This window comes from Mus caroli, unplaced genomic scaffold, assembly GCF_978045245.1.
Source record: "Mus caroli unplaced genomic scaffold, Mus_caroli_1 scaffold_10, whole genome shotgun sequence".
NCBI lineage: Eukaryota > Metazoa > Chordata > Mammalia > Rodentia > Muridae > Mus > Mus caroli.
In genome coordinates, this window is record NW_028227265.1 from 43553942 (window position 1) to 43575964 (window position 22023).

The following is a 22023-nucleotide window of genomic DNA, read 5'->3' on the forward strand; positions in this document are numbered from 1 at the left end:
TGCTGTCCCCAGCCTGTCGGCCCCCAACTCCGTTCTCAGCTCTTCCATGACTCCCAGCAGTGCCTGGAGCCCAAGAGTCTGAGAACCCCACAGCCCAGCCTTGTCGCAGGCCCAGGGACCCCTGAACCAGCTCAGGCTTTCCCACATCTCAGATTGTGTTTTCCCACCCCTGGAGCAGTGTCTTGGCACTTCCTTCCAGTCCAGCAGCCACCCAGAGAGCCTCCCTAAGAGGCCAGGGCAGAGCTGATGTGGACTCACAGACATGCTGTTGCTACCCAGAGCATGTTGGTGACCATGCAGCTGGGCAGCTTGTTTGGGGGCTGAGTCTATGCAAGCTGTTGCACACCACCCTGTCAGCAATGACATGTTCCCCATCCACTGCAGGCCCCTCTCTCTCACGCCTGACACTACCTGTGTCTGTAGTTCCTGCTCTCTCCACTGCTCATTCACTGCCCCACTCCTTCATCTTTTCCACCTCTCCATCACATTCGTTTGTCACAGCTGCACTGCAAACTACAGTGTGTCACACAGGGGACACACACACACACACACACTACTCAAACAGCTCAACATACAAATATTCATTACAATGAGTTGTTGGTCTGGTTCAAGGTTTCTTGTTTCTGAAGCACCGTAAAGAGAGCACCATTGCTGAGACACTGCCAAGACTCCTCTCGGATATCCTGTTGTCACCCATAGTCAGGGTGATGTTTGTAGCTAGGTAGGGTGACTGGGAGCTGTCTCCTGGCTGCCACAGACTTTCTTTGTACTTAGAACCTGTGGACAGTTCTGGTGCCCACACCTTCTGTCTCCCAGCAGGGCAAGCAGTGTGGGCTGTAGCTGCAGCAGCTCCACGCTGGGGACTGGCCGCTGGGCCCAGGGCCAGTCCCACTCAGTACTGACCTGGTTCTCCAGAAGCCCCACACTGTTGCACATCTCCCTGTCTTTGGTACCAGCCACCTCATGGCTCATGTCTGCAGCCTGCTGGCTGAGATTTAGCAGCAAAGGGTATAGATATGTCATTCTCTGTCACTTCCTTTCTAATTTCATGAGTCATTTTTTCTACCGCGTCACCCTTTGGAGCCTCCATGGGTCTCTCAGATTCCTCAGATTCCTTTGTCCTCTCCCCCTCCCCTTCCCCTCTCATCTGAGGTTGGCATTGAACTCGTGGGGATCCTTCTGCCTCGCTGTTACATGCACTTGGAAGACAGGTGTGAGCTACAAACCTTTTCTAAAAGATCGCACCTACTCTCTAAGATACTCAGGAATGAAAGTCCACACACACAGAACCTGCTTTATGCCTCTGACCTAACAGACTATTACAGCATGACAGATGTGATGCCGGCCACATGCACATGCTAGGAGGCACACTGGATTTTATTCAGCTACAAAGTCAAATGAAATCTGACATTCTGAGGAAAACTGATAGTGCCGGGAGATACAGCAAGCAAAGTAGGCTCAGGCCCAGAGAGGCCAATGTAACATGATGATTCTCATCTGCAGATTCTGCCTCTGAACTCCGAGACTAGCATGTTCAATTCAAGTACATGTAGAGGCCAGGGAGCCTGGAAGGGCCACTAGAGCGGAAGCCTTAAGGGAAGGGAACATAGGACACACAGAATATGGAAGTAGTTGGGGAAGGGAGAGATGAGGTCTGGGGAGAGGGCAGAGAGAAGGCAGCAAGGAAGGGTTAACCAAAACTAAGCATGCATGAAAATGCCCTTATGTACGCCTATCATTTTAGAGGTAAGCTGGTTAAAAGAATACTGTTTAAAAAGTTTAAGCAGAAGCACCCTGAATGGGTAGGTACTGCTCTTCCCAGAAGCCACAGGCTACTAAATGAAAACCCCAGTGGTGGCTGAGGCTTTCCTCCATACAAGTTGCTGGTATCCAGGGTTTTGGATACCCTGGAGGCTTCCAAAATAACACAGGCACACAGGCTACTACTGTCACTGTGCCTGGTTGCCCACTCGAGCTAGGTGGTAGGACACAGTTGCTGAAGACACTTCAGTTGCAGGGCAGAGCAGAGAGAAGTCACGCTGGGACTGAGCTCCAAGTCTCCAATGCGCTGGCTGGATTTTATGATACCTGGGGTGCTGTGGGGGCTTCTGGGGAAGAAGAGGCACCAACAGTCCCTACACCGTTGTGGCCTTCGTGGCCACACCACTAATCTGCCAAGCAAGATGTACCCACTGATGCTGTGGCATGACTACTGAGAGAGTTGTGGCAAGCCACTTTGGGCTTCTTCCTGAGGAGAGCCATGCCTGCTACTGTAAACCTGGTCTAGAGCCCACAGCGGCGCAGATCACAACCCTCAGGGAGAACTTAACTTCTTAACAGAAGGAGTTTGAGTTGATCTAAGAGCTGGAGGGTGGGGAGGAGTGCTATGGAAGGCTGTTTTCCAGGTACGGTGACACAGCTGTTGTAATGATGAACTTACTGTAGGCAACATGGTTTCCTGTACAAGACCCACACAAGACTGGGCCTGTCAGTATTTTATCCCAACTGGGAGAGCAGCTCAGGAGGCCCCATCCCTCCTGAGGGACTACTGACAGTTAGTGGGTGCTAGGTTGTACCTTTTCTCTTTTCTTTTCTTTTCTTTTCTTTTCTTTTCTTTTCTTTTCTTTTCTTTTCTTTTCTTTTCTTTTCTTTCCTTTCCTTTCCTTTCCTTTTCTTTTCCTTTTCTTTTCTCTCCTCTTCTTTTCCTTCCCTCTTTCTTTCTTCCTTCCTTTCTTTTTTCCTTCCTTTCCTTTTCTTTCTTTTTTGAGACAGGGTCTCACTATGTAGACCAGGCTAGCCTCAAATTCAGAGACCTGACTGCTTCAGCCAGATTTGCCTCTGAATGTCGGTATTAAAGGTGTGCAAAACCATACTAGCAAGGGGTATGTCACTTTCTTCAGTCTTTGCTGTTGCTAAGTTGCCCATGATTCAGCAAATCTCCCACCAATGCTCAGAGAGGCACCCTAACTAAACCAGTAGAGGAAGAGAAGGAGGAGGAGGAAGAGGAAGACATGAAAGTGGAACTGAGGCTGGTCAAGAAGATGTCAGCAGGAGGGATGGGGCTGAAAGAATGTATGGCTGTAGGAGGGGAAGTGACCAAAATCCATCATACACATGTGTGAAACTGTCAAAGAACCAACAATAAGTAAGTTGTAAAAACACAGCTCCAGTTACAGAGGGCAGAACCAACCCCATCCTGTACCCATTGTGCCCCACTGCAGAGCTCCTTTCAAATGGGGACATAACTATTTCTCATCTAACATACTACACTGAAGAATAAATACGGCCATATATATTTAAAAAGGTCCTTTCAAAGTCTAGAGAATTACAAAAATGTTAGTAAAAGCTAATTTTCTTATATCATGAAACTTTTGCAAAGACCAAAATAAAAACAAAAGAGCACCTTACGTATAAAGTACTAAAGAAGGTGTTGGAGACTCAGAGAAAGCAGACTTGGTGACAAGCAGAAAATGTCCTGTGATCTAGACCTAGTGTGATAATCATATGCCAACAGAAGAGATAAGATCAAAGGAGCTTAGTAAAAAAGAGAAAACCAAAACACACACCCAGGACTACAATCCTTCAAAAGTCCACTGGACAACTCTCACTTCTCACCTTCGTTCCGATTACCAAGGTCACAAACTTGATGTGACAACTCCAACATAAAAGCATTTAATTCCCGAAATGAGGGAAAGAGGGAGGAAAAAAAGAAGAGAAAGGAAGAATTGTGGGAGGTCAGGAGAATGATGGCTAGCTACCTTAGACCAAAGTCCAATGAACAAGAGTGAGAGACACTCAGTTTCCCAGTGAGCAAAGGAAAAAGTGGTGGATACACACGAGTAACTGAGCCCAGGCTGGGGCTGGAGGATACATTGTCCCCTCAGGACAGCTGGAGGGGTACCCCAGAATATTCAGCTAACACGCCCCCCCCACCCTGAAAACGTTTGAGATGAGGTTAGCAAGAACACCGTGTTGTATGTCAGCATTTTATTTAATAGCATGCCCTCATCAAGGAGGGTGAGAGGATAGAAGTCAAGTAACTGACACCACTCAAGACATCCAGCTGACACTTGATGAGAACACAAGCCATAAATAATAGTCCTGATCCTGGGCAAGAAATGATTTTCAGAATTATTTTCACATTACTTCAAGAGAATAAAGACTGCTATTTGTAGTTAATATTAACAACTCAATAAGTGACTGTCCTATAACCAGCTCTTCACTAAGCTGTAATACTACACTTTCCAAATTCCTGTCTTCAAGCCCTGGCCCATGGGAGAGCGTCTGAAGCAGGGCCTTTGGAAGGTACGAGGGTAAGCCGAGGTCACGGTAACCTTAGTGCGAGAGCAGCTGTCCACAGGGACGACTCTCCACCACAGCCAAATCAGAGGATACCAGGACCTTAAACTTGCAGACGGTGAGAAAATAAAGTTCAATTATTTAAGTTGGTTATCTATGAGATTTTACTATGGCAGCCCGAGATGTCTGAGACACCATATAACAGGAAGTGGAAAGCTGCAAGGGAGGACTTTCGTCTGATAAACATTAACACAGAAAATGTGAGAGTTTGATGAGACAACTGAACTTGGAGTTCCGAAACTAGAGCACTGTGCCTCACCCCCTTTTCTCCAGAGCTAATCAACAGAATAGAGGAGAGACAGATGAGCACACTTCACTTCCTCGTCTCCCATCAAAGGCTCTTCAAAACTGTGATTCTGGAAAGTGCCAACACGATGCTAATGAACTTGTCGTCATCACCAACTCTTCAGTATTGTCACGGCAATGCTAAAGTCTGTACCTCTAACACCCATGACCTTCTCTGAGTACTAAATATACATATCTATATCTATGTCCATATCTACATGCATACATCTGAACACAACAGATCTATAAAGGCCATCTAGGGCATCAAAGACAGGATTCATCTGGGTCATAGTTGCTCACAGAGGCCAAAGCAACATTAAAGGCAGAGCTGAGGAAGGCCTGATAGCACACCTTCCCAAGGGGTTTCTCCTATTAAAGTCTGACTGACAGGCCTACAGAAGAAGGCAGTTGATTGCAGGTCTTTACAGTAATGGCCTGTCAGGAACTTGATCTATTTCAACATGAAAGCTGGCACACAGATCAATAATGAGACAGCAAATCAAATCATTACAAGGCTAGGATAGCACCCCTGTAGCAGGCTGACTGCTCAGTGAAGTTGAAGACACTGCACTGGCAGGATTAGCCTTGGAGAGAAGAGAAGACACTGTGCTGCAGGTTTAGAGAGCTGCTGGAGCAATGTGTGATGCAAATCAAGAAACCTTGAAAAAGACTCAGGAAGGTTAAAGCACAGATAAAAGTGTAGGCAGCATGTGGGAATTGAGATGTACTGTGATTGTGCTTAAAGCACAAGCATTCAGCCTAGCCAAGTGAATGCTGGCATTTCAAGAAGAATGTGACAAAAATCTGAACAGTCAATGTTTGATCGTGATTAGCACTAAAAGGAAATAGTAATTGAAAAAAATCCGTATAAGAAAGAATACCCATGCTGGCATCGTGTAAAGAAGCAAGCAAACAAACAAACAAGTACGTTCTCTAAATCTCCCAACTTAAAAAAAAAACACAATAAGTGAGTGTCTTAGAAGCAGTGATAGGTTCAACAATTTATAAAGAATTTGGCCTTTAAAAACCATATTGAATAATTAAAAATGTTCCATGGACTGATTCAAGGCAACCCTTTATAAAGAAACATACTGAGTATATGTTTGCTCCTGCCAATAATAAAGGTGTGTGTACAAGGGGCAGTGGGGTTGCCTTAAGGACCTTAGTAAAAACTTACTAAGCATGAGGTAAATGTAATAAGGACACGTGAAAAGAGACAAAACTGTGTAACTGCAGTCCCGGGGAGGTAAAGTCACTACCAGGATGATTGATTAAAGGTAAAGTCACCGCCAGGCTGACTGACTAAGGCTTCCTCACATGGCAGTTAGACTCTGAAGATCCAGAGCCACAGGACCTTGCGTTATTTATTCACTGTCCACAGCTCTCCCTGACTTAACAGCCCTCTTTAGCAACCATTCTTTTTGTTGTTTTTGTTTTGAGAACAGGGCCTCACTGTGCATCTCTGGCTGGCCTGGAACTCACAGAGATCTTCCTGCCTTTGACTCCTGTGGGCTGAGACTAAAGGAAAGCACCACCACACTCAGCTTTGGCATCCATTCTTGACAGACCAATAGCTTCCACCAATCCATGAACTAAGAGTATCATCAGCTGCCGCCTGCCACCTACAGTAGAGTGTTCCAAGCCTTGCTGTCAACCTGTCTACTTTGTGCCTGTCCTCTAGGTCTAGACGGGAGAAGCCTTGTGCTCTCACTGGAGACATGTACCCTGGAAGAGGAGTCCTTTTGGGCTGTATTTGGAACTATATAGATTTATGACTTTGTTTTGTTCTAAAGAAAGCTAATACACTTCCTCCCATGGTGCTGTTCCAGGCAACCTGAACCCATTTTCCTAGATCACAGTCATACTTATTGTGGCTTAGAATAAACTCTTACTTGTTTTGAGGTTGAGAGCTGTGTTGTGCCTTATTTATAGTCTTTTCCTCTTCTGAGGGGGTTTCCAAGGTCCACAGACTGAATACTGCTTGAAGCCTATACCTATCTACTACAGAAATCGCATTCTAAAACCTGTGTATGAACGCCATGAACAATAACCGTGGGCACAGGGTGGGGGGAGGCTTCAGGATTTGACATACGTTTCATAAGATTTAATTAGGAAACGGGAGGTGAAATCATGCTAAATAAAAGCAGATAACCGTGTTGGGGTTCTGAGTTTCTGTATGTAATACTTTGGGGATCATTCCCGTGGACCCTAAAAGAGGACCAGTCTAGACTAAAACGGATGGCTCTTCCAGGATGTGTCTCCATCAAGAGCTAGGTCAAGTGAACCGATGTGTACAATGCGTTTGAGGTAGAGACATTTGGGGATGTTTTGCCTTTGGACTCTCAGGATTTGTGGTACCCAAAAGGAATTCCCCAGAGGAACCCGTTTTCTAAATGTCACAAGGAGAGTACCTCACGTATCAAATGTTAACCATGATGCTTCAAACTATACTCACACTCTTTTTCCAGAGTAAGCAGACAAAATCATGACTCTGAGGAATGAATCTACACTAGCTTCCAATCCTGAATCTTGATTCTAGGACCATGGGCACTATTAATTTCACTATTTCTGCTGGCTTGTCTGTAAGCTGGAGGTTTTCAAATGTTCTCTTATCTATCCCAGGGGCTCTATCTAGTATGCGGTGTTCTGTTCTCTAAGAACAAGGCAAAGTAACATATGTGTCCAAGTCAGTCTCATGACATGGCCGCAGACCTAGGACTAAGGTTCAAGTCTTCCTGCACGACATTGAGTTGCTATTTAGAGAGGTGAAGTAGATGGTAGGAGCAGCCTGAGTGCAGGGAATGTAGGGGTTCCTTAGGAGAGATGAATAGCGACTCTCTACTTATCTGTCCCCCATCATTTCCCTGTGCTGACTTACTAAATGGCCCCATAGGTCCAGTGTGGATCCACTAAGCAGGAATTTGGGCATCTACCCTATGTGTACAGAGAAAAAGATAAAGGGTGGTTTCCTGAAAATTATTGCTTCAAACTGCAAATAGTGACCTTGAAAGTATGATCAGGTAAGTCATTTATAAGCTCTTCTTGACTAAGCCAGACTGATCTATCAACAAGTAGAAAGATGTATACTTTACAGCTTCTTAATGTGTGGGTAACAAGATGAAACTCTCCACGTTAGAAGTAATTTCCAGTATTACAAGGAGTGAAAAGCTTGCTCTTAGATCTTCAACTGTTCAAAGCACCTTACTCTATCTCCTAGAGTATAGAGGAGACTTAGAACTAGTTTCAAATCATACCATTTCTTGTCACATATCAAGTAAAGGTATAAAATCCCATTTTGTATGTTTCCTTATAACCTTGGACATTCTTAATTTATAGCTTCAGGATAGTGTGAAATTAACATGAGTTTAATGGCAACCATACTTCAAATTTTGAATTTTGATGGTTGTCTGGACTAGTGATGTGTAAAATCAAACTTTCTCATGGTTCTGGGTAGCCGTGGTGAACTACAGGTCCCAGCCAATGACAGAATCACAGGCAAAGAATGGATAACTTACAATGTACTCATAGCTTGTGGTGCATACTCATGGTTTGCAGTGTGCACACTCACGGCATGCAGTGTTCACTCATAGCTTACAGTGCATACACATGGCTCACAGTGATCACTTATGGTTTATAGTGCACACTCATGATTTACAGTGTGCACTCCTAGCTTTCAATGTACACCATGGCTTACAGTGCACACTCCTGTCTTATAGTGTACACCATGGCTTACAGTGCACACTCACAGCTTGCAGTGCACACTCACGGCATGCAGTGCTCACTTATAGCTTACAGTGCATACACATGGCTTATAGTGTGCACTTATGGTTTATAGTGCCCACTCATGATTTACAGTGTAGACTCCTGGCTTACAGTGTCCACTCCTGGCTTGTAGTATACACTATGGCTTACAGTGTGCACTCCTGGCTTACAGTGTGCACTCCTGGCTTGTAGTGTACACTATAGCTTACAGTGTGCACTCCTGGCTTACAGTGTGCACTCCTGGCTTACAATGTGCACTCCTGGCTTACAGTGTGCACTCCTGGCTTGTAGTGTACACTATGGCTTACAGTGTGCACTCCTGGCTTACAGTGTGCACACCTGGCTTGTAGTGTACACTATGGCTTACAGTGTGCACTCCTGGCTTACAGTGTACACTCCTGGCTTGTAGTGTACACTATGGCTTACAGTATGCACTCCTGGCTTACAGTGTACACTCCTGGCTTGTAGTGTACACTATGGCTTACAATGTGCACTCCTGGCTTACAGTGTGCATTCCTGGCTTACAGTGTGCACTCCTGGCTTACAATGTGCACTCCTGGCTTACAGTGTGCACACCTGGCTTGTAGTGTACACTATGGCTTACAATGTGCACTCCTGGCTTACAGTGTGCACACCTGGCTTGTAGTGTACACTATGGCTTACAGTGTGCACTCCTGGCTTACAGTGTACACTCCTGGCTTGTAGTGTACACTATGGCTTACAGTGTGCACTCCTGGCTTACAGTGTACACTCCTGGCTTGTAGTGTACACTATGGCTTACAATGTGCACTCCTGGCTTACAGTGTGCACTCCTGGCTTACAGTGTGCACTCATGGTATTGCAGACAGTATGGACAAGTAGCTATTATCTCATAAGCATCTAAAATAAAAATTAAAAAGTTGGAAATCAACAAATGAGCATATGTTAATAAAGGCACTTGCCATCATGCCTGAGAACTTCAGCTCACCCTGAGACCCACAAAGTGGAATGGGGAAATTATTCCCTAGTTGTCCTCCGACCTCCACACTTGTGCTATAATGCAGCAGTGTCAGCAATGCCTCCTGTTACCTCGCCTGCACTAGGTCTCCAAGCATTGCTTCTGCAGTGCCCTCTCACTTGCAAGTTTCCAGTTACACACACTCTCTCTAAAGGTTAAAAAAAAATTGCTTAAATCCAGGAGAAATTGATATGAGAAACTGTAAAGTTTTTTTAATCAACCATCCATCGGCAAGTAGAGTAGAAACTGTATTTATTCATAATTACACACCCATACATCTGCAGCAAACAAATAGTAACTGTATATTCAACAAGAAATAACTGTATATTCTTCCCAACAGTTTGTTACTCTTTATGCTCAGATGTCAACCAGAGTGTTTTGGATTAGGGCATATTTATATGCCACTTGTAATATGCTTTCTGGGTTGCCCTAGCCTTTGAAGTATTTCCTTCTCACTTGGATTACTGAGCCACCCAGGGCAACAGAGCTACTAAGGAGCAGCATCACAGAGCTTGTCACCCTCCTCGTCCTTCTCCATGAAACCCTTGGTTAGGGATATTTGGACAACTGGTGCCTTTCAATTTCTTGCCCAAACCTAGAATAGTGACAATTCAAAACTAGATTTTGGTACAAAATAGATATAGAATATTCTTAAAATGTCAATTTCTAATTGAATTGTGTTCCCTGAATTTTTTTTTCCCCATGGCTCACCCATTTTATTTTTAAGAATTTTGATTTTTCTGCTATGCCTCACTTGGGAAGTGAATACAGGTGTGGTTGCTTTTAGGCCACTGGCCTTCATTTCTTCACACCAGCAGAGGTGGAAGCACCACAGCATGGGAGAAAGGGGCACAGCTCCCTGAACACGCAGACATGGCTTTCCCCGTGAATGTGGTCCCTGCTGAGGGCCACTTGACCACATCCCTGTGCACACGGAGCACTTACCCAATGCGTATTTTCAGCATGCCACTGAACAACTCAGGGCTGTTGGAGATGATCCAGCCGATGTGGATGACCAGTTCTTGCTGAATGACCGCCTCCCTCTCATCGTGGGTATTGCACTTATAATAGATGATGTTCTTAATCACTCTTGGAGACAGTGGGTTAGAGATGACCTCCTCTTCATGTCCAAAGGCACCTAGAGTTACCTACAAGCACCAGAATTTTACTGTTAAAAAAAAATTCTGAGTTACAAAAAATAAAAATCAAGGCTCAGGATGACTGGCAGGCTGAAATTGCTCTATGTAAGCTAGGGAGTTAGTCAGAATAATTGTTCCTGATATTTATTAAGATGGCTTTCAAAGTATGACTCCCACTAGGGTCCATGATGGTTCCGAGTCTGGTCTAAAGTGTAAGGGCTGGTGAGGGTCTCAGGGAAGTGAAGGTGAGTAGACATAAATAACTATTAATTTGGAAGGAAGGGGGTTGGTACTAGAAAGTCCCTAGCGGAACCAGAATGCATTCAGTGACTGTATTTTACTACACAGTTCAGCATTTGGGAGATCTATTTTTACAGTTTCTCGAGTAGAACCGTCTGCTCTTGAATAACACTGTAACCTTTCCAAAGTCAGGAGGAAGGCCATGTAGTTTCTGCATAGCCCTCACTTATCCTGATCATGTTAGGTATACATGGAGGGTTGTGATCCATGGTACTGGATGGCTCACCTATGGAATGAATGGGACGGCTGGCTGCCCACAAGCCTGCGAAAGGAAAGAGCTCAGAAAACAAAGCAGGAAGTGCTGATAGAGCTGGCAAGAGAAGGCTTAGTCTCTCCTCCCTGCTTGGCCAGCTGCTTCTCAGAGTGCCTGCTGCTCTTGCTTCCTCCTCATCAACACTTCCTATCTCTTTTGGATGCAGCTCATAACTGTTCGAGGCAGGAAAAACAGCACCTCAAAGACGTGCTTTTTCAGAGATGAGGGATAAGAACTTAAACAGCCTTTCCAGTGTTGGAATGGCTCAGAGTAAGAACTGCCTTGGTATAGCAGCAAACATCTAGAACCAGTTCAATTGTCTAGGAAGCTGAGGCAGGAGGATTAGGAGTCTTGGCCAGCCTGGGCTGCAGTGTGTGTGTGTGTGTGTGTGTGTGTGTGTGTGTGTGTGTGTGTGTATGTGTGTGTATGTGTGTGTGTGTGTGTATGTGTGTGTATGTGTCAACAGAAAACAGAAGGTTCATAATTAGCTCCTAGAGATAATAGCAACTAAACTACTTTTATTCAAAAAGCTTGAGACAATGTGCAAGTCTGAGCAAATCACACCACTTCAGCTGGAGCAGATCTTCTGAAATAGTAAATGCACACTTTGATCTATTTCCATTTCTTGGTCTGTGAAGGGATAAGAACCAGTGGATGAAGAAACTCCTGCCTGTGGTCATTAGGCTGAACCATTGGCATCTGGTCTCCTTATCCTTTGCAGTCAGGGAATATTTCCCTGGGAAATGTCCTGGCCTGATGGATAACAGTCCAGCCATAGCTGGAGGGCAGGCTCTGAGGCTTCTAGAGTGTGGGAGCAGGGTGGCTACAGCCTATGGATATTGTTCAGAATGGATAAGACAAATTCAAGCCCACATTCCTAGTGTCAGGCCAGTGACCCTCAAGCTCTAAAACCTATGACTAGCGGTAGTGGGATCAGCTATACTTCAGGGCTTTGGGGACTAAATGCAAGGAGAAACATGTTTCCCAAAGCCTGGCTAACTTTCACAGTGGTAATGGTTGTGAAAGACTCTGGCACAGATAAAGATTCTGGTAATAAAGGGTACAGGGCAAATGACTTCCTGTCCCTTGATTTACTAAACCATTGACAGTGGTTTGACGCTTACCTCCTAATATGGAGCATGGAGAAACTTCATAGAAAGTAACTTTTTCTTAGTAATTTCTTATGGGTATAATTATTTTTAATTGTTAAACAACATCATAAGAGAAGGTAAATAACATTATTCTAACATCCTCAAAGCTGGATATCTGAATGAAATTATTTTAATCTTAATTAAGATCCCTGAAATATGAGCAATTAGTTGATGGTATTGAGGAAGTTAGAAAACTTCATTATTATTAAAGCTTACTATATTCCTAGATTAGCTGTCAGGAACATACAATAAACACATACATTACAAAGGAGAGACAGAAAGCAACTAGATTTTTTCACTCTAATCAAACAATAAATCAGCTATATGATTAGAGATTACAGAAAACGAGCAGCAGCAAACACCACATGCACAGCTCAACCCAACCCATTTACCATCAAGGATTGTAGAAAGAGACACAGGACTGGAGAGGGAGGAGAGCAGAAAAGACAAAGAGGAAAGGAGGGAGGGAAGAAGGAATGGGGGAAGAAAGGAAGAAAGAGGGAGGGAGGGAGGGGGAATCAAGGGCTGAAGGGAAGGAGGGAGGGAGAGAGAAGTGCGAGGAGGGAAGGAGAGAGAGAACAGAGGAGAGAGACAGGAGGGAAGGAGGGAAGGAGAGAGGAAAGATAGGAGGGACTGAGGAAAGGAAAGGGAGAGAAAGGGGGAGACAGGAGAGAGAACAGAGGAGAAAAGGAGGGGAGGGAAGGAGAGAAAGAGAAGAGAAGAGAAGAGAAGAGAAGAGAAGAGAAGAGAAGAGAAGAGAAGAGAAGAGAAGAGAAGAGAAGAGAAGAGAGAGAATATGAACTGTAGATGGCCCTGTGAGCAGGAGTGGCAGATTGACCCTGGTGGGTAGAAAGCAGCTCTGGGAAGAGATGGCCTGAAGGGTGAAGGATGGAGGAGCAGGACAGGCATGACGATTCTGCCTCTTCCTGAACATTAATGAGTTTCTTAGGAGTGGGAAGGGAGTGATCAGGTGGAGTGGAAGCTAAATGTGTTCTCTGCTATGGACCTAGCTTTTCTCTGCCCATCACAAAGCTGTCTGAATGCCCCAGAAGTTACATTTTCTACACTAGAATCTGCACTGAACTCAAGCAAACTTGGGGACTGAAGTTATAGTCCCAGGGCATAGGACAAAAGTGAGATGGCCCACTAAGTACTCTGCAGCTCTCAGACTGTACACGCTATTGTTTTTGCAGGAGGAAAGAGACTTTTGAAGAAATTCCCAAACCACTCACTGGTAATCTCTTTGTGGGCAGTCTATGACACCAACCTATACCAGATGAAAGTGTCCTAACTAGAAATTGTTGTGTCTGTGAGTGTGAAAAGCAGATACTTACCTGTTTGCCCTGCACTAAAACATTAGTAATGGATGGGGCCAGGCTGTCCACTACTTTATTTAAAAGACTTGCTGCACGGCGTACAACCGACCTGAGGGCAAAGAAGAAAGCAGGCCAGATCTTCACAAATAGAAAGACGGTGAATAAATGGTGCCCTTGACGGGGAACCGTACAATGTATGCAGTCAGGTCCTCCCATGATAGAGAGAAGCAGTGAACTGCCATTAGACCTGACCCTTGAAAGAAGACCATCTATAATTAGGGAAAGTCATGTCTCACACTCACCTCAGCCACCAAACTGTGGCAAAGGGCATCAGTGATGCCAAGATCAATTTCAAAAAAAATAAGGGAAAGCAAAAGCAGAGTCCCTAGCTACTCTTTTAATTGGGATGGGAGAGGAAGGAGTTAAGAGGGTACTCTGCTTCATATTAAAAAACGCATAAAAAGGATCATGTGCCTGTGCCTGTGACTGATTCCCATATCAGTTTATACGATGTTTCTCTGCACAATATTATTTTTTAACTACAGGTGTGAGTGACTGTGTGTAGGTGAATGTGTGTGTGTGTGTGTGTGTGTGTGAGTGCAGGTGCCTGTGCAGACTGGAGCCAGAGTTATCAGCAGTTCTTAGCTGCTAGATGTGAGGAACCAAGCCTCGGTCCTCTGGAAGAGCAGCGTGTGCTCTTAACTGCTGGGCCATCTCTCTGAAGCCTTGAGTTATGTTTCTTTTGGTACCTGAATAATTGGATGCCTGGATGAGGGAACTCTACTGAATTTCAGAAATGAATTACCCTCACTTTCTTTCTTGATAAAGACAGAATGTTGGGGGAAGGAATTCACACTTCTATTTTTACATTCCTGAAAAAGTCTTAGAATGTAGAAAGAACAGATTTATACCCCCCAAATTACACCACATGCAATATATAAGACACTTCCCCTCAAAAGTAAAAATTTATGTGAACATTTAGAGAGAATACAATCAAAATGTAGGTTTGAAAGTACCATTTTTAAAAATTTCAGCATAACCACAGAAATTGGCCTATAACAAGCATTTATATTTCTTAATTACAACATGAAAGGGCTAGTAGACAATCAAGCCAGTAGCTGACCGAGTTAGTGAAACAAATACTTCCCAGTTCTAGAGAGACACTTTTATCTGAACACCAAAAGATGCATATAACCCTTGGAACACAGATAAACCCACACATAACAAGCAACTGGAGTTTCCCAAACTCTGTGCATGTTACCTGTTTCCCATGTACCAGAAAGGTGGTAATGTGCGGGGCTATAGAGGAGGAAAATTTCTGGGTAAATGCAGCCCCGTACCGCACAGCCAGCCTGGGGGCAGTGGAAAGCCATAAAAGGGAGAATAGAATAAATTAAGCTTCCAGGGTTCTATTTGTTTAAATATTAACAGTCAGCATTTCTAAATGTTTGCTACTTAGTGGTTTATCAAAGACATAAGGATTATGCAGAAGCAAGAATTGGTTTTGCTTAACCCAAACAATACTATAGGTACAGCAAAACACACTCCCTATAAGAACATCTACTGATTACTGTAGTGGGAACTTACAGTGGAAATTTGAGATATCTGAACTAGATGGTCATTGTTTCTCTGGGCAGCAAGAATGTATTTGTCATAAAGTAGAGATGAAGCACTATTTAGAAAATTTTCCAGTCCCTTATTTCAGAGAATAGAAACATGAGGTTTACGGAGATTGGGTTTCATAAGAAACTACTTGAGACGTAATTCCATCAAAATGCAGAGCTGCATATTTGGGCACACTCTCCTCTCTGTGACTGTAAATAGCTTTACTCATGACTCCTTCAACTTAAGTGATGAGATAATTGCCTTTCATTATTTCTGCTTACAATCAAATGGTCTTTTAGGGCCTTCAAAAGGTTTTCTAAACAAGATGAAACAAAGATCCTCCTTGGGGTAATGCAGCAAAGCCGAATCATGATGCTGTCACTCCAGTGGGGGCTCTCTAGGCTCAATCCTGGGGGAGGCTTTTGTTTCTAGTTATTTTTCTTTAGTCTCCTGTGACATATGAATACTCTTCAAAAGTATGAAGTCAGGGTGCCATAACTTTAGAGTTTAAATGTCAAAATGATGATGAGTAACATCTGTAAGAATCAAATGTTGTCTTTAAGCTACTGAATATAACAGTACGACAATTATAATGTGACAAGGAAACTAATACAAACCAAAGCTTTTTGCTGCCAGCTCTTCTATACACTCTCTCAATGTGATCAGACACAGTTCCTAGACAGAGAATAAGAAAAGTCTTCACTGAAGAAAGCTTTTAATTAAATGTACAGCATTTATTTTCCCTTCAAAAAAAGAGAAAAGATCCTTGTATTGAACCGAGCAGTTTAAATCTGCAACCCAAATAAGAAGTGTGTGTTCCCAGCACCTTTGCTACATGGTAGTTTTCAAAATTCTATTTTTTTTTTTAAATATATGTACTGCCGAGGTGAGCACCAAAATTCTATTTTCTAACTGATATGTAACCTTTTGTAAATTTTTAAGCAAATAAAAGTATTATTTTACCTTTCAACATGAAACAGAACACATTAAAATTAGTCAACTGAGTAAAAGCCTATTTTTAAATGGAAGTCCCTACGTCTCTGGTAAGTGTGTGAGGCTATGGTCATTCTAAGACTCTGGTCAACACAGCCCTAGCATTCACACTTTGGCCATGTCTCACACGTGCTCTGCACTCTTGCTGGTTTTGTCAGTAAGAAACAGTGTGATATAATTGAGTGCCAAAAGTTAGCAAGGATAAGGAAAAAGATCTTTAATTTTTTTCCCCTCACTTATTTTTACAGTCTTAATTTAGATTAAATGATACCCTGGTCCCATAGATGCCTGCAAAAGCTGGGCCTGGTGGTGCATGCTGTATTCCAGGCTACTGAGCAGGCTCAGGTGGGAGTGCTGCAAGTGCAGAGCTTGCCTGGGCCAGAGAGGGTCAGAGGAGAGTGAGGGCAACTTAGTAAGAACACTTCAAAATAAAGAGCACTAGCGGGGGTGGAGATGCAGCTCAGTGCAGAGCATTTCTGCTTTGAGTCAGCACTGTTGGAATGCCAGTGGTTAGTGCATCTCCACTTTAACCAAATCAGTATGTACTGCTAGACAGGGGTTTGAGATAACCCAAAAAGTCCGATGACTGGAAATATGTTTCAACATATCCTATATTCTTCTGTACTATAAAATGCCAGAAAAAGGTCTTGATGTAGAACTTAAGGATTCCCCACAGCAACAACTGCATACAAATGTGGATTTCAAGGATCACCAGGTCTCCTCCACAGGGCACTGTGGCCACAGACAGATTTACTTTTATAGATCACTTTCAGAGCAAAATTCTGTTCCAAACGACTACTACAAACCATCAAGAAGCCAGTTTCCATAAATATAACTATTCAATACTATTCTTGAGAAATTACAGGAAATAAAGTAGGAAACAGAAATGTCAACAAGCAACTAAGGAGTGACCAGAAGTTCAGGGTCCCAGGCAGAATCCAGGCTCTGTGCTGAGCAGAGAAGCAAGGCACTGCCTGAGGGCAAGGGTGAAGGAGGCTTTCCATGTGAGAGGGTGGGAGATTTAATAGAAGATGAAATAACTCAGAGCAGTGGGCACTGTTACGTATGACTGATAGATATTCACATTACAGAGCCCCTTTTATAGATCTGCCCCTGCTCATTTACTCTTACCTTCCATTGTGATGAAGTTAGGGCCCTCTCTTTTGAGCAGTATACCCAGCAGGATGGTTTGACCAGCCAGACAACCGCAGTCCTGAAACATCAATTGGCATAAGGAACTCAGATTAAATGAGTTTTGATGACCATAGGACTCAAGTAATAATAAGCTCATGCTGCAAAGAGGGACCAGCCTGATACGGAATGAAAGAAAGACACGATGTCACTGATACAGTAAATGAGATGGCATTACAGACCTTGGTCTGAGATGCCTTGAAGGCAGAGAGGGCACACATGTCAGTTTCTGGATATAGCAGGATTTAATGATCAAATGTTCCAATAAGCAAATAACTGAAGAATAGACTCTGTAGTGTATATGAATATTAATGCATCACCATCTGAGACTTGGCTAAGTCACTCTCCTCTTAATTTTACTTATTTATAAATGGGAGACCATTCTATTATCAGTAGAGATGGAGAGACATAGGAAGGGACACAAATAGAATATTTATATTTCAGGACACTGTGTATGTGCTTTGTGACTGCTATATGATATTGTTGTTTATATGGATTAATAAGAAGTTAGCCATGACTGCAAGGAAAGTATCTAGTTGGCATGCTCAAATCTGTATGGCCAAACATGATTCACAGTTTACAGCTCTACCAGTAAGGTTTCATTTCTTTTTTATAAATCTGAATAATGTCAGGACAGAGTAATACATCTCTAAAACACTCATGTTGGTACAGTAAGAGGACTATGTGCCTCAGTGACTGGAAAGACAGAGCAGTCACTGGAGCTAACCTCTGGGGCAGGAGAGCTGTGGATGGGGCAGAGAGAGAAAAGAGAGCCGAAAGAACAATCTGAAGAACACAAAGGTAGCATCAGTGCTCATAGTCTAAGCTCCCATCTACAAAGTCTTGCCATCTTCACTCTTTATACATCCATACTGCCTTTGGCCCAAGAGGACACCTTTTCACTACCTGACCTGGCCAGCCACCCATTTCTCTCAGAGGACAGGAAGGCACACAGCCTGACTGAGAGGTCCTGTTCTGACAGCCCCTCAGGGCTAGGTGTGATCATATCTTGCTTACATTCAGCTTCTGAAGGATTTCGTGGGTGGATTTGTTTTTCCACTCGGTAATGGTGATGTCTGGCTCATGTTGCGTCTCGGGAGCATCTGCGGTACTGCTCTGTCGTTTGACTTTTGAATGCTTGGGAAATTCAAGTTCTTCAAAGCTCTTAAATTCTGGAAGCCTGGAAATGAAAATAAAATATTTAAGATTTCCTGCATTCCTAATATAGTTGCAAGAAATGAAAACAACTAAGTATAAGTAATTCAAGGGGCCTTACTTTTCTGTGTCACTAATTCGTAGAAAGTCAAGCTGCTCTACGACAGCTCCGGATATCAATGTCTGCAATGAGATGATTCAAAACGTTTACATCTGTCAAGCTTCACTCTCTGCTCATACTCTTCTATATGTTCACTTACATATCATTTTGAAGTAATTTCCTAAATGACCATTCTAAAATCAGAGATCTCTATATGTAACAAATTAAAACAGAATACAAACACCTATAAATAGACTGGACACATCAAACAACAAATTCATGAGTCATATTAAATAGGACAGTCACCATGAGATGGTCTCTCTGTTCTTTGAATTACAGGCATGTGTTTATTTATTCAGTGCTGGGGATTGAGTCAAAGTCTCCACTGATTGTTTAAACCACCATCTATATGTCTTTATTTTAAAGTGGGTACTAAAATGTTTTAGCATTTATTAAATGTTTAGAAAATAAGATACTAAGTTGTTTTTTGGGAAAGGTAATAGAAAATTAAACCTTAAATCCTAATACTGTAATATTAATATATTTCAGGGCCATCCAGTGATGTAACAACCAATTCTCTTACAAGATCATGAAGATTATAATTGTTGAGGTTTGGTATTCTGTTATCTATTGTAATGCTAAGTGCGGTCCCCAGGACCTGGTTGTCCCAGAGTCAGAGTCCGCATGTAGACTTTGCTTTTGAATAGTAAGTAAAGATGCCAACAGCAAATAGCTGGGCAGAAGAGATATAGGTGGGGTCTAGATTTCCCAAGCTTGGGGTCAGAGGAGAATCATGAGGAGAAGAAGTTGCAGAAGGAAGGAGAAGCTGCCATGGGTTAGGTGAGACATAAAAATATGGTCCCGAGGGCTAGCAGATTGGAGTTAAGAGCAGCACAGATGGAACTCAGTTAAGTAACAACTCGGGTTTTTTGACAGAAAACTAGATTCTAATAGCATGGAGGGTAAGTATCTGCCCAGCTCTTGTGTTATTTAAAGCTTATTGTAAACTAAAAGACTGTGTGTATCTTTTATCTGGGAACTAAAGGGTCAAAGGCAGGGTAAAAGCCCTAGGTTGGGATTAAATAATTTCTACAACAATAAATATCTAAGCTATTGTTTCTCTGCATTCTGGCATGTGGCAATCCACATTTGGTCAGTCTATATTCCACTTCTTCTCAATTATATGTTCAGCAGACTAAATGAGTCTAAATTCAAACACCTTTTTTGTTTGTCAGTGGCTCGTGGTGAGTAGTGTGAATGGGTGAGAATAAACACTGGCTTTTACCTATCACTTCTAGTTACTCAGAGAACAGTCAGAAACAAGTTGTCAGTTATTATGCTAAATTAGGTATTCTTATTAAAATTATCATATATGCACCATTTTCTCTCTGTTTGTTTCAAATATGAAGAAGCTGTGGGTAGGCGACACTGCTTTTGGTGGCAAATGAATCCATCATTTCTCTAGTAGAGATGATGATACAGGAATGACACATGACACCAATCTTCCTTGCAAAGCATAGACGAGAAAGCCAAATGTGCAACCCCTGTGCACACCCCCATGGGCCCAGCTATAAGCAGACTGCTGTTAGATTATGCTGTTAGGGTAGGATATTTATCTGCATTTGCTGAATGGTGTTTTCTTCTTCTTTTTTTTAATTTTTATTTCTTGAATGGTGTTTCTAACATACAAGCTCATATCTATACCACTTGTTGTTTGGCAAAATAATTAGTTAGATAAATATTTATTGATCATTTGCTATATGCAAGCATTATACAAGGTGCTAATTATTGGCATAAAATATATGAAATATTTGGTCCCTTGATATTAATCTTATGATTATGTATATGAGATGGATAACATAAGCAATTCATGTCAGATGATGGTAAGAGCAATGTAGAAAAATAATGGCTAAGTAGAAATAAAAACAATAAAGGGAAGGGGTACTAGGGCAAAGGAACAGGAGGCCAGTTAGCCATTATATGTATGTGACCAGAGAAAATTTCTCTAACAAGATGACATGTAAATCAGACACTGGAAATAGGACTGTGGTCAACATTCAGGTTGAAGGAGAACTATAATGTGCAAAGGGTAGGAGCATGCATGGTAAATTTTAGAAGCAATAAAGAAGGCAGTGTGGCTGAAATAGAATGTCTGGGGAGATGCTAGAAAGCCAGGCCCATGATGCAGCTGCAGAACCTATGGATACACAGCATCTATGGAACTCTGCTTTCTACTTTTATGTGTGTGAGAAAAGAAGTCACTGGGAGTTTACAATCAGTGTAACTGCCAGTAGCAAGTGTGTATGACAAGGCTAACTGTTGATAATAGAATTCAGAAGATGAGAGAAAAATCTAGTGAAGGAATGATGGTAGCCTGCATCATGGTGTCAATGCTAGGGGAAGCGAGCCTGGATACACTCTGAAGGGACAGACCACAGTAAGTGATTATCACGTAGGGTATGAGAAAGAGCAAAAAATGACCAAATTCTTAAAGCCAATAACCAATACTGAAAACACAAAAATAACTTATTTAACATTTTATATTTATATAGCTTACTCATTCTTATGGCTATTTCTGATCATAAGTAAATGTTTAGCTTAAGTTCACTGGCTAATGCCAAATACTATCAATAGATTTCAATTTTAAAACATCACTTGGTATCCGAGGATATTAAACTAGTTGCAAATGCTTAACTTTTCTAGAAGAGGTGTATAAAGGAGGCGCCAGTGCTCTCGCTGGGGACCTATGGGTGCTCCCATTTAGGAGTTGTGCTGGGAATGCTGAGGTGTTTGGATAGGACACAGCTTTCTCCTGGTTGGATGTTACAGTTCACTGAGCAAAACAGCATATGGCCAAGAGACAACCAAAATGCCTGTAGAAGCCCAAGATTGTCATTAGTCTACGATGGACTTGTTCCTACAAATACCAAAATAAAATTAAGTTACCAAAGTCTAAAATTCTGTTAAGCAGCAGCCACTGTTCAAGCCCCTGATGAGGACATTTGGGCAAACCGAGACAGGACAACAGGAGTGAGAAGGTAGGCACAGAATGAAACTGTAAATCACATTAAGCAGCATAGCAGATTAACTGTCCTGAACCAGGAACATTGAAGTTTAGAAGGCTACCTGTAAACGATCAACATGAACTTTGACTCCTCCAATTATCCCCTTTTTAAAGGCTGCCAGCATGTCTAATATTGGGTTGAATCTGCTACCTCTAGAATAAAGAAGATAAACAAAATAGTCTTATTAACAATATAAAGTGAAATTAACAAAGAAATATCTGCTATATATGCAAAATAACTTGCAACGTGCTAAGAATAGCAAAATACCAGGAGGCTCAGCCTTCAAGTTTTCTGTATTATTGTCACAAAGCAAGCGAGGCTTAACTTTCTTCTTCTTCTTCTTTTTTTTTAA

General features: G+C 42.6%; 1 protein-coding gene across 6 annotated transcripts in view; it reads right to left on the reverse strand.

Moving 5' to 3' along the window:
- Window positions 1-22023, reverse strand: part of Phkb (phosphorylase kinase regulatory subunit beta) — a 204791-nt gene that overhangs the window by 22187 nt on the left and 160581 nt on the right. For 5 of the 6 annotated variants that reach the window (XM_021169805.3, XM_029480583.2, XM_029480585.2 and 2 more), the window contains 7 exons: window positions 21733-21823; window positions 18628-18689; window positions 18369-18531; window positions 17292-17373; window positions 15785-15842; window positions 13581-13671; window positions 10349-10551 (listed from right to left, as the gene is read on the reverse strand). In XM_021169805.3, coding sequence (XP_021025464.1) covers window positions 10349-10551; window positions 13581-13671; window positions 15785-15842; window positions 17292-17373; window positions 18369-18531; window positions 18628-18689; window positions 21733-21823 — 750 coding nt within the window. Of the gene's footprint in view, window positions 1-10348; window positions 10552-13580; window positions 13672-14823; window positions 14915-15784; window positions 15843-17291; window positions 17374-18368; window positions 18532-18627; window positions 18690-21732; window positions 21824-22023 lie in introns of all 6 variants that reach the window. The other variant, XM_021169806.3, reaches the window with a different exon arrangement.